This window comes from Peromyscus californicus, unplaced genomic scaffold (assembly GCF_007827085.1).
Source record: "Peromyscus californicus insignis strain IS unplaced genomic scaffold, ASM782708v3 Scaffold_7__1_contigs__length_154581171, whole genome shotgun sequence".
Lineage (NCBI taxonomy): Eukaryota > Metazoa > Chordata > Mammalia > Rodentia > Cricetidae > Peromyscus > Peromyscus californicus.
The window spans coordinates 150,774,726-150,790,816 of NW_026294595.1; the positions used below are offsets into that span (position 1 = coordinate 150,774,726).

The window sequence follows — 16,091 nt, forward strand, 5'->3', positions numbered from 1 at the left end:
TACAGTTATTTCAGTTCACTCACACCCTGTACTTCATTAAGCAATGCATTTTTAGCATACTTAGCTTTAGTCATTACTAAATAGGTTCTATAAATAAAAATCCTAAGATGTTTATATCTTGCAGATTTCTCTCTGAATGTCACACTGTACTGTTTCATACTTTTGACACTTTATAATATGACACTTCATGACATAATAAGGTACTAAAATGCTCTATGTCATATAATTTAAATGCTACCATTGCTAACAATTATTAGTAATTATTTTCTACTAGAAAGTTATATTGTTCAAATGTCTCCATAAAACCTTTTTCATACTGTGCAAGCCAATTTAGTTGTTTCTGTCAAAAATCCTCATGTCTCAATTTATGAATATACCTGCTATTCAGAGACTCCTTTAATTTTCTTGTAGACTTCATGCTATCATTTGGGTTGTACCTCTTATTAATTTGGCTTATCAAGGATTCTGCTGCACCAGTAAATCCTTTCCCTTTTGACTTTTCTCTCTGAAACAATTATAAGTTACTTTAAAACTACTAGTTAACTTTCAAGGGAAAATAAAGGCTGAAAGAAAGTTTAGGAAATCTGTTTCTCCAGAGACCTATAAAAAAAAAAAAATGAGAGGTCATATTTAAAGTCTGGGCTTTATACAGCAGTCAAAGCCATTACATACATAGAGAGCTATGCTGAGTCCTTGGTACATATTTTTTAAAGTTATTATATATGAAAATAAAATACTTCAGGGGAAAAAGATAGTTATTTGAAAAGATCAGTAAAACTGGCAACCTTCCAGCAAAGTTAACTAAGGAATAAAACAAAAAAGATGTAAATTGCTAACACCAATAATGAAGAGGCCATCACTTTTAATCACAAGCACATTAGGACAATAATCGAGGAAAATTTATAAGCTAATGTCTATAACTCTGGTAACAAACAGATGGGCTAATTCCTTGAATGATAATTTTTTTTAAAACTCAGGCAAAGAGAAATGGGATATTTGAAAACACCTGTATTTATGGATCCAATCAATGGCTAACTTTACAAAACAAAAGGCACCAGACCCAGGTGGGTTTACTAGTGAGTTAATTTAAGAAAGAAATTATATCAAATTCTCCCTAATATACCCTAGAAGGCACAAACCAAAAACATCACAAAACAGGAAAACTAGTCAGCAGCTATGAGCAGTCAGCAAATCAAATCCAATAATGTGAGAAAGAGTTGCATACCAGAAGCAAGCAGTACTTACTCCTGGTATGCAGGGCTGTGTCTAACTTCTAAAATTCAGTGCCTACCATCTCTCACCTCAGACAGCCTGAGGGAAAAAGTCCTATCAACAGACCAACAGATGCACATGAAGCATCTTAAAAGATGATGATTTAAAAAACAAAACACAAAAAACAAAAACCTCAGCAAACTAAAAATAGAAGGGAATTTCCACCCCTAGATAAAACACACATACTCTAGTGTGCATATGAAACATCTTCCTGAAAGGAAGGCTCACGTGTGGAAAGGTTAGCCCCAGCTAGTGACACTACTGAGAGAGGTCACTGGATCACCACTGTGTTAATCTCATCAATGAATTACTTTATTGATACATTTACAGTTGAATGGGTTAGGGGTAGGGGATGCCTTGACGGAAAAAGTAAATCACCTAGGGATCAACCTTTGATGGGTATAACTTGTCCTCAGTCTCCTTCCTCCTCCTGCCTTCCTTTCTCTCTACTTCTTGGCCACTATGAGGTGAGTATCTTTGTACCACCATGTGCTCTCTGCCAATAGGCCATAGACTGAGACTTTTAAACTATGAAGCAAAATAAGCCTTTACAAGTCTTTTCTGCAGCTATTTGGATCATAGTGATAGAAAAGCTAATATCTATTTAAAATAATTATGGAAGCTGAGAGATAACTCAGCAGTTAAGAGCACTAGCTGCTCTTTCTGAGGGCCTGGGTTCAGTTCCACGCATGCACATGGCAGCTCACAACCATCTATAACTCTAGTTCCAAGGATTACAACCTTTTTCTGATCTCCAAGGACAGTGCATGTATATGGTCACATACATACATGCAGGCAAAACACTTAACATATTTTTTTAAAACTTCAAAATTATAAAAAAAACTAACATCACACTTAAGGGTGAGAAACTAGATCCTTTTTTAATAAGATGAGAAGTATTTTGCCTCATCACTTGTTTTTAAAAATCATACTAGAAGTCTAGATAACTCAATAATAAGCAAAGAAAGAATTAAAACTTCATAGATAATATTTACAAAACTCCTAAAAATATATAATAAAAATCGTAAAAATTAACAAACAACAGTAAGGTTGCAAGATGCAAAATTAAAACAAAAGTCAATCACTTTCACATGAACCAGCAATTTTCACTAGCAACCTCAAAAATGAAATGATTGTATACATCTACACAAGAGAAAAACTACACAACTCTGATAAAAGAAATCCAAGGAAATCCAAAAGATATTCCACATACATGTTATAGAGTATTGTCAAAGTTGAGACTTAACTTTATGGTTTTAATGCAATCCCGGCAACCTATTTTGTGTTAGAAATAAACTCTACCTCAAAAGCTAATGATAGCCAATAGGCAACAGGAAGAACTGAGATTGCTTTATTTCCAGACTCTAAAAGTCGCAATCAAGACAGAACTAGAATGCCAACACAGGCAGAAGATCAATACCACAGAATCAAGCACCTAGAATTAGATTCCCCTCAACACACAAATACAGTGAACAAAAGAACAAAAAACAGTTTAATGGAGAATTAGACAGTCTTTTCGCTATGTCAGGTCCTAAAGAAACTGGCTAACTGTGGTGCCTATTAACATATCAAAGCCCATGCTGGCCTCCAAGCTCACTCAGTACTTGTGGTTGTTCTTAGCTAGTCTCACCCCATCCCCTTACCCTAAAACACTGATCTTTAGGCCATGCACTCTCTTGGCCCTCCTCTTTTGCCTCTCTCTGCTCTCTTTAGTCTTCTCTTTTTCTTCCTCTCTCACTCTCCTCCCCTTCTTTCAAAGCCATGTTTGTTCTACCACTTTCTCTTCCTGCTCTGGACATTTCCAGATGCCTCTGGCTATACTCTCTCTTATATCAAAAATAAAAACCTTCCCCTCAACCATACTTTAGAGAAGTCAGTCATGTCCTCCCTTTATACAATGATACAATGTGGTACTAGAATACACTGAACAAGCAAATAGCAAGTAGACCTTTGCTTTTCACAAACAGTTTAAAATACAACACAGACCTAAATGTAAACCACAAAACAATAAAACTTGAAGATGCCATGTAAGACAATCAAGGTGAATTGTGTTTGGCAGTACCTTTTTATATAGATTTTTTAAAAAACACAAATCATGTAACAAAAGTAAGCAAACTTTTAAATTACAAACTGCTCCATTTAAAAAAAAAGTGCTACTGTTTAGAGATGAAACAAGACTGGGAGAAAATTTTTGCAACTGTATTTGATCCAAAACACTAAAGAACCTTTAAAACTTTAGTTTGGCCTTGTATCCAAAACACTAAAGAACCTTTAAAACTCAAGAGAACAACAAGCACACTTTTAAATGACAAAAGGGTCTTAACAACCTGCCAAACAGATGGGAAGGAAAAAAAATGAAAGTGGCTCAACATCATATGACATTAAATTTCAACTGAAAACACCACTCCATAACAATTAGAATGGCTAAAATGGGAAACCCTGATGACACTAAGGACTGGCAAGCATGTAGCTTAATTCTCATTGCTGGTGGGGATGCAAAATAATATTGCTGCTTTAGAAGACTTTTTTTTTTAATACAAAACTCCAAATATGCAAATTATGTGATCCAGTAATCAAGAATAGGGAGAAAACAGGAATTCTGCGACTGTGGAAAAAAATCAATCACTTAATGGTTTAAAAGCACAAAAATATATAGTACAAATCTTAATATAAACTATACATTAATAATTATGTTTTAATGATACATCTCTAAAAATGTACCATTTTAAATGTTATTAATGAGAAAAAGAAACAAGAGTCTATGAAAATCTCTAACTCTTACTCACTTTTTGTAACCATAAAACTTTTCTTAAAAAAAAAAAGTCTAGGAAAATTCCTGAAAAATTAAAGGACTACAAAGAATTATCACCACTATGTTTTATATAATTTAGTCTTAAAAATTCTAATAATACTTAAATATATAAAGTCTCTTGATTTTATATTTTTTCCTAGGGTCAAACATATGGATTTTAAAAACTAATAAAAAGTATGTTAATCATTTTAAAGTCTGTGTTTTTATAAATAATGGAAGTTATCACTATCCCTTCTTGACAGAAGATGTGTTACTGGCTTAATGAAATGTGACAAAAATGAACCTCCCTGAAAACAATGTATGACTTCAGACCTTCCAGAGCTACAGATGTGCTATTGTTCTGTACTGATCCAATAAACAGAAGACACAGTCAGACAGATGACTGATCCACCATAGAAAAAGGGCAAGAAATGTGTAATGATACAGGAGATAGATAGCACTATTAGGGAAAAAATAGTAAGTTGATTTAAAGAAACATAACTTAGAAAAGATGTTGCATTTTTCATATTATGATAAATCTTGAGAGAACTTAAAAGAATAAAAGCTATGTTTCTTCCTCATGATTTCAGAGACTGTAATTCACAGTTCCTTTGGCCTTGTCATTTTAGGCATGAGGTGAGCTGAAAGTCATGGTAGCTACAGTGTGGCAGAGGAGTCTGTTTCATTCATGGCAACTACAGAACAAGCAAGACAAACAGAAAGAAGAGGCCAGGGTAAAATATACTCTTCAAAAACATGCCCCCAATGATCTGCTTCCTCAAGCTAAGCCTTCTAATAGTCCATTCAGTATAGATGCATCAGTGGCTTTATCCATTGGTGAAAATGATATCCTTATGATCAAATCAACTCTCACAGATTGGATTCACTAGCTGGGAAGCCTTCAACACCAGAAGCCTTTGGGGAACACTACACTACACATAAACCCTAACAGATGCTCAGCTGGGTTTCTATGCTCTAAGAAAAAAAGAATGCCTAGCACATGAAAGTTCTGTGAAGCAGTCTTAGCCTTCTACATAAAAAAATGAAGCCAACAACAACACAACTTATTTGTTTACTGTTTATCATCTTGAAACAGATGTAGTCAACAGGAAAGAGGGAACCTTCACTGACCGGGTTGCCAACATCCGATTGTCTGTAGGAGCAATTTCTTGATTAAGGACTGATATGAAAGGGCCCAGCCCACTATGGATAGTGCCAGCCTTGGGCAGGTGGGTCTTGGGTTTGTGTAAGAACGTAGGCTGAGTAAGTCATGGAGAACAAGCCCTGACTTCCCTTCATAATAGACTGTAATTTGTAAACTGAATCAATTTCTTTCCTCCCCAAATTTCTTTTGGTTATGGTGTATATCACAGCAATAGAAAACAAACAAAGACAGTTGTAGTCTATACTTGCAAAGTAACAGCATACACAATGGCCACTCATAGAAAAGAAGTATTATGAAAGACCAGTTCAATTTACACTTTAGAAGGATAGAGAAAAATGAATAAGAAATATAAGGTTGATTTATTCATACATACTTAACATGCTCGGTTATACCAACTATCATTCCATGGGGCTGTGCTAGGGAGGTCAATGAGGAACTTGGGGAAGCATCTAGGAATGAACTAAAGGACAAGGCATTATCCATGTCAAGTCTGTAGCAATTAGTCAAGCCTCTGTTAACAGTAAGCAGTGTATAGGAAATGAATACATCCAATACTCACCACTGGTATTTCTTTTAGTGCACATGAATTAACTTCAGAAGTCAGTTCTTTCCTCAATTTTGTACAACTTCTTGTGCTTTTTCTAGAAGGGTTTGTATCACAGATAGTAGTATTCACATCTTTTGACAATACACATGTCTTCTTATAGATGAGCGATTCTTCAGTTGTCTTATTTAGGAGTACTGATTTATAAGTAGTTTCAGATAAACTATGCCAATCACTCTGCTTAGTGTTTTCAGTACTTTTCTTTTGTGAATATTTAGGATGGTTTTGTCCTTGATTGTTGTTTCTTTCACAAACTTCTGCTCCATCTGACTTGTCACACTTGACTACATCTTTCCTGTGTTTTACCCTTTGTGTTTCTTCAGAATCATCATCAGAAACTGATTTTTGTTTAGTGCATTTTTTGTTGACACTAATATCTAGTGGAAGAATGAGAGTCTTTTAGAATGAGTATACTGGTAACATCTAAACTCTGTTGTAACCAAAAGTACTTGTTAGATACTTAGTGTTTCCCTGAACACTAATTGCATTAACAGGTAAGATTATTTTTACCTTGGTTAAAAGTGTGTCCTGGTAAAGCATGGGCTCTCTGGTTATTTTTGCAGAGTTTGATAGTTGTTACAGGTGTCCAACATGCCCATTTGGAGTGTTCTTTATTTTTGGAGATGTCTATAATACCAGGTAATCTAGAAAAAAATAGTATTTGTTCAATATACTATCAAACACTAGTGCATGACTCTTTAAGGCATGATGTTTATATATAGTTAATGCTTTTTGAGAACATTGCTAAATGTGGAAAAACTTCTATACAGCATGTGAAAATTATATAATTGATAAGATTAAAAATACTAGAAAAGTATCATTACTGTTACTACACCACTATATACCTAAATAAATGTTGCACATCCTAACATATCTTATTGTGAATTTAAACCAAGGTAAAAATTTCCACACTAGTATTGTAAAGATCTTATGGCTGCTTCATATGGAAAGAAAAAGAACACCCTATCAAATGATTATAAATGCTATGATTGATCTTGCATTCTAATGATAGAAATGCCTTTCTTTCAAATCTGTACAATTTAATTCACCTAAAATAATATGAATACATGCTAAGTAGTCTGAAGGATTCTCTCATACTCACGCAGGCTCATCTACTTTTCCTATTGCATACACATCAGAAAAAGTGTCCTCAATTTCATCTAAATAAAACAAAACCATAGTTGTTTTGGTGGAAGAATGTGGTTGAAAGAATGAAGTGAGAATATAACCTTATATAAGCAGACATTTGAGGATGGGAACATTGATTTTGCCCTCCTCCCCCTCTGACCCAAAACTTCCCAGGAGCAGAGGCTATATAGTCTATTTTATCATCATACCAACATTTCTTTATATAATGCCAGCACAGTTATTATAAACTTATTATTTTCAAATTAATGAAAGCCACTGGGGCTAAAAAGAATAGAAAAGGCTCACTTGTTCTTTTTCTCCCTCACACATTTGCATGTATATATATACATGTATACATACACACACACAATTACATGCACACACACTTGTATGCACACACTTGTATAATCACACATGCACATGTGTGCACTACATACACACACACTTTTTGCAGGTGCACTCACAGTGACTAAAATTAATCTTTTAAATTAATCCACAAAAGTACTTACTGAAATTTTGGTCTGGGGATTCACTGTCCTCATTTTCTTTGTTTTCTACAACTTTAGTAGTTTTGCTCTGCTATAAACAGAGGAAATATAGATGTAAACATAAATTAAGACATTGTATGAATTCAGCTTTTCAAAGACCACTAAGGATTGAAAATATAAGTTTGCCTTTGTAAGAAAATTAGTATACATATTTCATGAACATTATGCACATTCTAGACCATTCATCGACTAATACTGAAATGCACAAAAAGTAACTTTCACTGCAGACAAAGAGGCAGAAGATTCCACAAATTTGTTAATCTTGTGTCAGAGCTACTACACTTAAGGCTAATGATTTCTAGATTCTCCACGTATGTCTCCCCTGTTGCCGTTGACTTCATACTCTATTCTCTTTTACTAAAGTTCAAAGAGCTGAAACTTATGAAGTGTTAAATCATTAAAATTTTTTGACCACTTTCCAGGTAATTCTTCTCCTGAATCAATATTTCTTTCTATAGCCACAGATTCATCCTAGATCCAGATTTAAAAAAACAAACAAACTAAACAAAAACACCTGCCATCACTATCAGCAAAGTACATTGCCTAGCTGCAGAAATTTTACCTTACCCTTAGTTGTTGTCTTTGGGATGCCAGTCATCATACAATACTCAGAATCACGCCACAAAATCGGAAAAATAGTGACTTCATTAGTTTGTAATATATTCAAATCTTATGCCATTTATCTTTCTGCATCCATTAATTTAAGTTAGCTTTTATCTTTGGGTTAGGCTCCTGCTTCTTCATTGGGTTCTTACTACATCCTATGTGTGTATCTAAGGACGCATGCTTATGCGTTAACTGTATGGCAAACTTATTAATTTGTCTAATCCTATGCTAGACTTTCAGACACTTCAAGACATACTCTGTTGTGATCTCATTCTGTGTCTTCTCATAGCAGACACAGGTTTGTATAATCAAGAATGACAGAAAGTTCCTTTCTCTTAGTAATCTGTAAGTTTCAGGTACAGTGAAACAGGCACTTTAGAATTTTAATATAAGCACAGTGAGTCACATGCCAAAAGGATTCTTTCAAAGATAACTGTTATTTAGAAAAACACATCATTTTCTAAATAAATATTGTACTTGGAAAAGAAGGCAGCTCAGTATAAATTTCTAAAATAATTTGTTAAAATTTATTTTAACAAAGTATCCTTACTTTGTCTCTATTATTCCATCTATTTCTTCCATCAGATTGTCTAGATTTGAGTGACACAGCATAGTCCATTCCACTTTCTGATGTTTTAGAAACATCAGCTTTTCCGGCAGAATTTATCACTTGCAGTGGCGCCCTGCTTCTTCTTCGGGGCGTTGCTAAAAGAACAAAGATAGCAGCTATTTTCCCTCTTGTTACAGAGGTAACTTTCAGGTGAGGAAGTTGATAGATGAAGGGTCTCAGGACATTTCCCAGGCTTCTGGCTTAAATGACTAAATGGACACTATGCCATTTAACAAAAAGAGAAAAAAATCATCAGGAAGGATTCAAATCGGAAACTACTCATTTGAGAAAATTGTCATGAACAGGGCTGTTACCCAATGGGCAACTAGATTTTTTGGATTGGAAGGCCACTACTAAGTTGTCATCAAAGCAACAAGTACTAGAATGTGCCAGGTACTATGCCAGTAATTGACAACATTATTTGTTGAATGTTTTTTATGTAATTCTGTAAACAAACTGATAAGGTATTTTCGTTCCATGGGTTGAAAAATAAATTGATTCTGAATTTAGCTAGAGGATATTGTGTGTCAGATACAAAGCTGGTAGTGAAAAACTAAACTCAAGAAAACTGATGACTCCAACACTGTTTTGAACCACTGTTATGATGCCTCCTACTTAAATTATAAATCATTAACACAGAATATTAATATTTTAAGAACTGTTTAAGTCAATACCTTTTCTTCTAATTAAAAGATAGTATGATTCATATTTTTATCAATTTTCTATCCAGAGTTTCCCTGAACTAAAAATTCCTCCCCTAAAATACTTGCTAAAAGTCTTTTAAGAATGCATAGCACTTACATGTGTTGATTAAGAGTATTGGACTTCGCACAGTGTATCTATCTGTATCGGGAACAATCATTGATGCTTCAGACATTTTCTTTCTGCTAGGTGTAGTTATCTTAAACCATGAGAAAAAGCCACAATAAAAACATATTCTGTTTAAACATTAAATATCCTACAATTTTATTCCAATGTTTTACCTTGACTACATGCAAAAGGTTAAGTATTTTTAAGTAAATACAATATTGCACAAATTTCTGTTTTAGGCTGACTTACTTAAAATGGTTTTATCTTCATGTTTAGTAATGACAAAAATACTGTTTTAAAATATTTATAGATCACAGTGGGCTTATACAATATAGTACCTTTATATACTAGCTGAAAATATTTTATAGATATTTAGCTAACAAATAATTTGTGATTTCCAACATTTCATGATGATGATGTTCGCATGTATAGGTATTTAAAACTATTTTGAATACTTTCAAAATGTCAAGCATTTCTCAGTATTTTCCTTCATTTACTGTCATTTAAAGTAATAGGAATTCAGAGCCACCAATTCTAATAAAGGACTGGATTGCCACATATCACTAAACTAAAAGTAATAGAAATGGATAAGTAGAAGTAGGGAATGCATGGGACACAAGTTTCAGAGAGTGCCACATAAATAAGATGATTTGATGTATGAAAAAGAAAAGAGCCTAAAAACTTAGGACAGTTTAAGGTTGTATTTTATGTTAGAACCACAGCAAAGATATGATTTAAAAAAGCATAAAAGTAGCTATTCTATGTATCTGCAATTTAGAATTTATAAGTGTGCTATGGATATCGCTCTGTATAAATAAAATGTTGATTGGCCACAGCCAGGCAGGAAGTAGAGGCAGGACAAGCAGAGAAGAGAATTCTGGGAACAGGAAGGCTGAGTTAGGAGACGATGCCAGCTGCCGCCATGAGTACCAACCTGTAAGATACTGGTAAGCCACGAGCCATGTGGCAGGTATAGATTTATAGAAATGGGTTAATTTAAGATTTAAGAACTAGATAGCTAGAAGCCTGAGCCATTAAGCCAAACAGTTTAAATAATATAAGAGTCTGTGTGTTTATTTTATAAGTGGGCTGTGGAACTGCCAAGGCTTGGTGGGAGCTGGAGAGAAACTCTCCAGCTACACAAGTATACAACATAACAAACATGACTTGCTGAATAAAATACTTGCTTCTGTTTGCATTTGTAAAAGATGGGACAAAAACTGAAATGCTAGGTCAGGGCAATACTGTATCCATTATAGGTGCCTTTGCTCTCTTTCCTTCAGCAGTGACTGACTTGTGGTAGTTTAATAAAGTAACTCACTCAACACCATGTTTACCTCATCCTGGCTGCTTGTTCTGTCCTCCTGGTTGCTGCTGTTGTCTTGTTTTGGAGGATTTGCAAGTCTCTTTGGGAGGTCAGAATTCTCTTTTAGATGATGAAGGTCGTCTTTGACTGAAGATGGTTGACTTTCTGGCACTAGAATCTGTTGAATTTAGGATGCAGAAAATTCGACTTTAAAAAACCTCAAGACAAATGAATATAACAAAAATCACTATATTTTTGCAAAGCTTCTGTCCCTCTTACATTCACACTATCTTCCTTTACTAGGCATTTTCTAAATTTCACAAAATGACCCAACAAAACAGTAACCTTTGCAAATAAGCTCTGCTACTCACAATTCTCATTTTTAAAATGTAGTTTTCAATAATCCTTTATTCTATAACGAAATTATCATTAACTAAAATATTTTATTACAGAACTATTTATATTGAGACCATTTGCTTTCACATAATCACCCTCTAAAATTAGCTTTACCACTGTATTTTTATTTAGTGTTGAATAAAAATTAAATAAGTCAGAGACATACCTGTGATCCACTTGCATCAAAAAGTATATGAATAGATGTTTTGGCAACTGAAATGCCTTGTTTTCTGGTAAATTCCTAAAATTCAATTCAAAGTGATGCTATTGTCTTTCTATTTAATGCATTTATCTCCTACCCATTTTCTTCCACAATTTCCAATTATCCCCCACATCATTACTATGCATACATAAACGGTCTAAATTAAGAGCACCTCAATTACTTAGTGCTATCCAGTCTCAAGTTTTCCATTTTGCTGCCTATATAAAGGTCCCTTATGAATGTATATCTTTGACATATTTTTTAAGAGAGGGTTTTGTTAGGTAGTCCAGGCTGGCCTTCAACTCACAAAGATCCACATGCCTCCTGAATATTGATGTGCATCACAGCCAAGCCTGGCATGACATAAATCTTTTACATCATCCAAATTTGTTAAGAGCGTATCTCCCTAAAATATTCCATAAACTGTCACCTTATATTTTCAGTTAAGCAGTGATGGCTTATATAGCTTTCCATAATACTATTTCTCCATAGGCTATTTCAAGCCCAATCTCCATAATCATGCTTTGCACTATAACTCTCGATGAATATTCTCCAGTTTATATAATTTTTCCATAGGTTAACTATCTACTTCTATCATTTCTATAATTCTCAAAATGTTTAATATTTTGAAAATGTTTTATTTCAGTCTTGAAATACATGGTGGTAACTCATCAAATGATTTAAGTAGCTACTGCCAGCTGATTCTGTCATCTGAGATACTTTATAAAGGCATCACAAAGAATATGACTTAATGAGCCAATAAGAACTCCACAGTACAGCTTAAAAATCACATTATTTGTTGGGTGGTCATGCACATGTGACATAGTGCACATGTAGCAGTCAGAGGACAACTTGAGAAACTAGTCCCATCATTCCAACAAATGTGGAAACTGGGGATCAAACTTTGGTCTTCAGGCTTGGTGGCAAAGTGCCTTTATCCACTGAGCCATCATGCCAGCCCTCCACAGTATAACTGTAAAGAGCTAAAACCTATGCCATTTTAAGATGTTGATAACAGAAAAAGCAATGAAACTTATAGCACCAAACAGTTTGTAAAACCATAATACTATTTGTTGAAGGAGATTTTAAAAGCTTACCTTGTACTTATTTCCACCAAAAATTTTTTTAGTCACATTGGTGATTTCTAATGATGCATCAAAATACAAAAGTAACTCTTTCCCTTCTTTCTTACTAATTCTTACTATATTTTTCAGAGTTATAGTCAGTAGCTTCTTTGATTCTTTTACTGTATATAGAAAACAACATTAATAATAATATATTAATCTATATGATACTAGTCTGTAACTATACTTTAAATATATATGCAGCAAACTGAATCAAAATTCAAAGTTTAAAATTGGATGTTGTTTACTCAACACAACTACTAGCTATACAAACAAATCTGTCAACTTATATTTCAGTTTCAGTGTCCTTTTCTGTAAGTCATATTACAATGCCCTAACTATTGAGATAGGTCCCTGGGATAGTTTCTAAGCCCTAGTGAATTCTTAAAATATTCCATGAACATGCCTGAAAAAGCTGCTTTCTTAAAGAAAATAACTTGAATTTATAATTACATTATTTCTAGCTATTACCATATATGCAAAGATCTCTGTTAAATCAATACATTGACTATTTTGATAAAAATTCCTGAGTATTATGGAAAAGGATGTAATCCTCATCCTCAAGGAACATTTCAGCCCAATAAAAGCATCATACTTTAAGTCCCAGTTCTATGAGGTGTCCACACTCGATACTCCAAGGAAATATAGAGAGCCACCTAGCAACTAATTAGTTTGCCTGTATTATAGAGTAAATCCCCAACATCAGGAGCTACTGTGGTCCGGCTTACCTCTGGTGAGGCTCCTATTATTATCTGAGAAGCCTCCCCACCTGTCTCCCAGAGAATACTTTTGGGCCAAAGGAAAACAGACCACTCAAAGTAAGTAATCTTATTTCTACAATCACGCAGGCGACTCTGCGATCTGCCCTAAAGGGCAAATATTTTTGCAAAGAATAGATTTTTAAAACTCTTACAAGGCTTGCCCAAATACAAAATGCCTTTCTTTTGTACATATGTGGCATTTTCCATAGTAATGGACTTTGATGGTACTAAGAAATAGTAACTAACAAAAGTCCTGCTATGTTTCTCACTACAATAGTATAGTTAAGAATTTTAGTTCATGTGAGCCCAACCTTCAATTTTCATGTTACAGAGGTAAAAACTGATGTGGCTCTAAAGATATTATTTCATGTTTTGATGAAAAATACCAATGCATTTATAATCTTTATGGGTTTTTACTAATAATTGTTTCATGTTTTTAATCTGCATTTGACTTTACTCTATAGTTTACTAGAGTATCTATTCAATGCAGTATTTTCTTCTACTACAAACCAACAGAATTACAATTATAATTTTGAATAATTCTTTGTACAAAGATTCATCTATATGAGTTGTGACCATCAATACAGTAATACAACTTTGTTTGCTTTACTTTACTGATTTCTTTGTTGAGATTTCTGACATTTGCTCTGATGTCCTGAACTGTATCATAATTTACTTTGCTTTTTAAAATTAGTAAACTTACTAAGACTGAAAAAAACTTGTTTGGTTTCTTGCTCAGATATCAATAGGTTTGGCTTTATAACATGTCAAGATGTTATTATATGATTCCAGTATGAATGTAATAAAGTGCTTCATCGGCAAAATCATTTAAAATGACTTTTAAATCCATATATAAACAAACTAATTAGTTTTCTCATTAATCACCATGTCATGGCAATCAAACTAGGAACAAAGAAAGGGACAAATACAAAATACATAAGAGGTAGAACTAAGAAGAGGAGGAGAGTGGCAAGTCAGTGGGGAGGAAACAGTCAATGACTTTTAGGGCTGACAAGACAGATCAGATGATTGCTGCCAAGCCTGTGACCCTGAAACTCAAAAGCCCCAGCAGCCACATAGTGGAAAGAGAGAACCAACTCTCAAAAGTTGTCCTCTGTGTACCATGACCCTCACACATGCCCCTAACCCCCTTCTACTATTAAACATGCAATAAAATTCCCCAAAGAAGAGATTTCCAAGTTTTAAAACAAAGAGCAGCTTCTTTATTTGGGGTTAAGAAAGCAGTTTTTATCATATACCATTTGTTAGGAAATAAAGAAGCTCTTTAGGATAAGATTATGAGCACAGTAGTGCTCACTCTACATTTGGAGCTCAGCTGAGAAATTTTTAAAAACACTTATAAACTGTAGTCACCAGTGTCAAATGTGGGGAAGACAATGTAAGGATACATGTGTGCATGCACACACATGTGCACACACACATACACACACACACATAGAAATTTTAATTAGAGGAGTTAAGAATCTTGACAGTAAAAACTTTAGAGATATACAATAGAATATAATAGAACAGAAATTAATAAGGTAAAGAAAAATGTAATAACTAGTTTTTCTAAATTGGCTATGAACAGAGGAAGAACAAGAAGAAACTATAGGACCAATTCAAGCTGACTTTTTGTGGCCTTATTTATATTCTGAGAAAAGAGATATCGAGAGAATATATGAATTGATGGAGTAAGTATCTGGAAAACATGAAAGATGAACCCAGATACAAGGGGAAACACATCTCTTTTAATTTTCAGACATAGAAAATGGTGAAAAGATACTTGGAGATGAAAGTGTGAAAAGCTGAAATTTACAACCATTTTTGGCTGAAAATTCCTATTTTTGTGAATTATTACATAGTAGTATAAAAAAAGAGAAAAACTATCTTGAGAATAGTTATAAAGACTAACATAGCTGCCACTGAGAGTACTAAGCAGCTAGGGAGATAGCTTCATCAATGAAATACTTTCTGGGGAAGCACAAAGACCTGGGTTCAATACTCTAGCTATAGACATGGAGAATATTATCAAATAGCAGGTAGGCCAGAGTCTTAAGTCAGGAATGTCTACCTCTGTGTAAGATGCAGTATTTTGTTTCAGGACAATATTTGGCTAGATCAGAAAGATTTTTTTTTTAAATCCGTATGTCTAAAGGTATTAGAGTTCTATGCATATACATGATCTCCAGCCCTGTGTTCCCTAAAGACATCTTGTTTATTCTGATTGTGGGCTTAGGAAGAGAAAACTGCTAGAACAAATAAGACATTAAACATAAAGTTACCAGTAAGATTCAGAGTTAACAAACATAAAATGTGGACTTTAAAGGAGCTGGACTATGTTCTGGTCAGCAAAAAGAGATATACAAAAATGGTTATTGAGCTCTGGTAGGCTTTTGATATCTGATTTCTCTGGCTAGGACTTCCCTGGGTGCACATGTGCCAAAATATGCTGCACCTCCTGATTATGTACAATTATTAAGTATCATTTAAATTATTTTAAAGTGAGTTAATTCTCTAACTACCTCACTGGCTTAGATGCAAAATGCTTCCTAAAACAGGCCAGCCTTAAATACATGATCAGTTCCCCACTTACAATGTATGCTAGAGTTTGGACTAAATGGCTGGTGAACTGAGCTAGAATTTTCTATAGCTCTAAATACAATGTCAATCATAAAGTGACTTGACAGGAAATTGACAGGAAATAAGTACCAGTATATCACTGGTATTAAAGAAACAAAAGACTTTAGAAAAAGGCCAAAGACAAT

At 34.1% G+C, this 16,091-nt stretch overlaps 1 protein-coding gene across 1 annotated transcript in view; it reads right to left on the reverse strand.

The window, feature by feature from the left end:
- Window positions 1–16,091, reverse strand: part of Sycp2 (synaptonemal complex protein 2) — a 64,173-nt gene that overhangs the window by 24,615 nt on the left and 23,467 nt on the right. The window contains exons 14-23 of the mRNA XM_052723738.1: window positions 12,536–12,684; window positions 11,403–11,477; window positions 10,872–11,018; window positions 9,526–9,625; window positions 8,665–8,819; window positions 7,470–7,536; window positions 6,935–6,992; window positions 6,343–6,476; window positions 5,788–6,209; window positions 378–505 (exon numbers count right to left, since the gene is read on the reverse strand). Of these exons, the coding sequence (XP_052579698.1) occupies window positions 378–505; window positions 5,788–6,209; window positions 6,343–6,476; window positions 6,935–6,992; window positions 7,470–7,536; window positions 8,665–8,819; window positions 9,526–9,625; window positions 10,872–11,018; window positions 11,403–11,477; window positions 12,536–12,684 (1,435 nt within the window). The remainder of the gene's footprint in view (window positions 1–377; window positions 506–5,787; window positions 6,210–6,342; window positions 6,477–6,934; window positions 6,993–7,469; window positions 7,537–8,664; window positions 8,820–9,525; window positions 9,626–10,871; window positions 11,019–11,402; window positions 11,478–12,535; window positions 12,685–16,091) is intronic.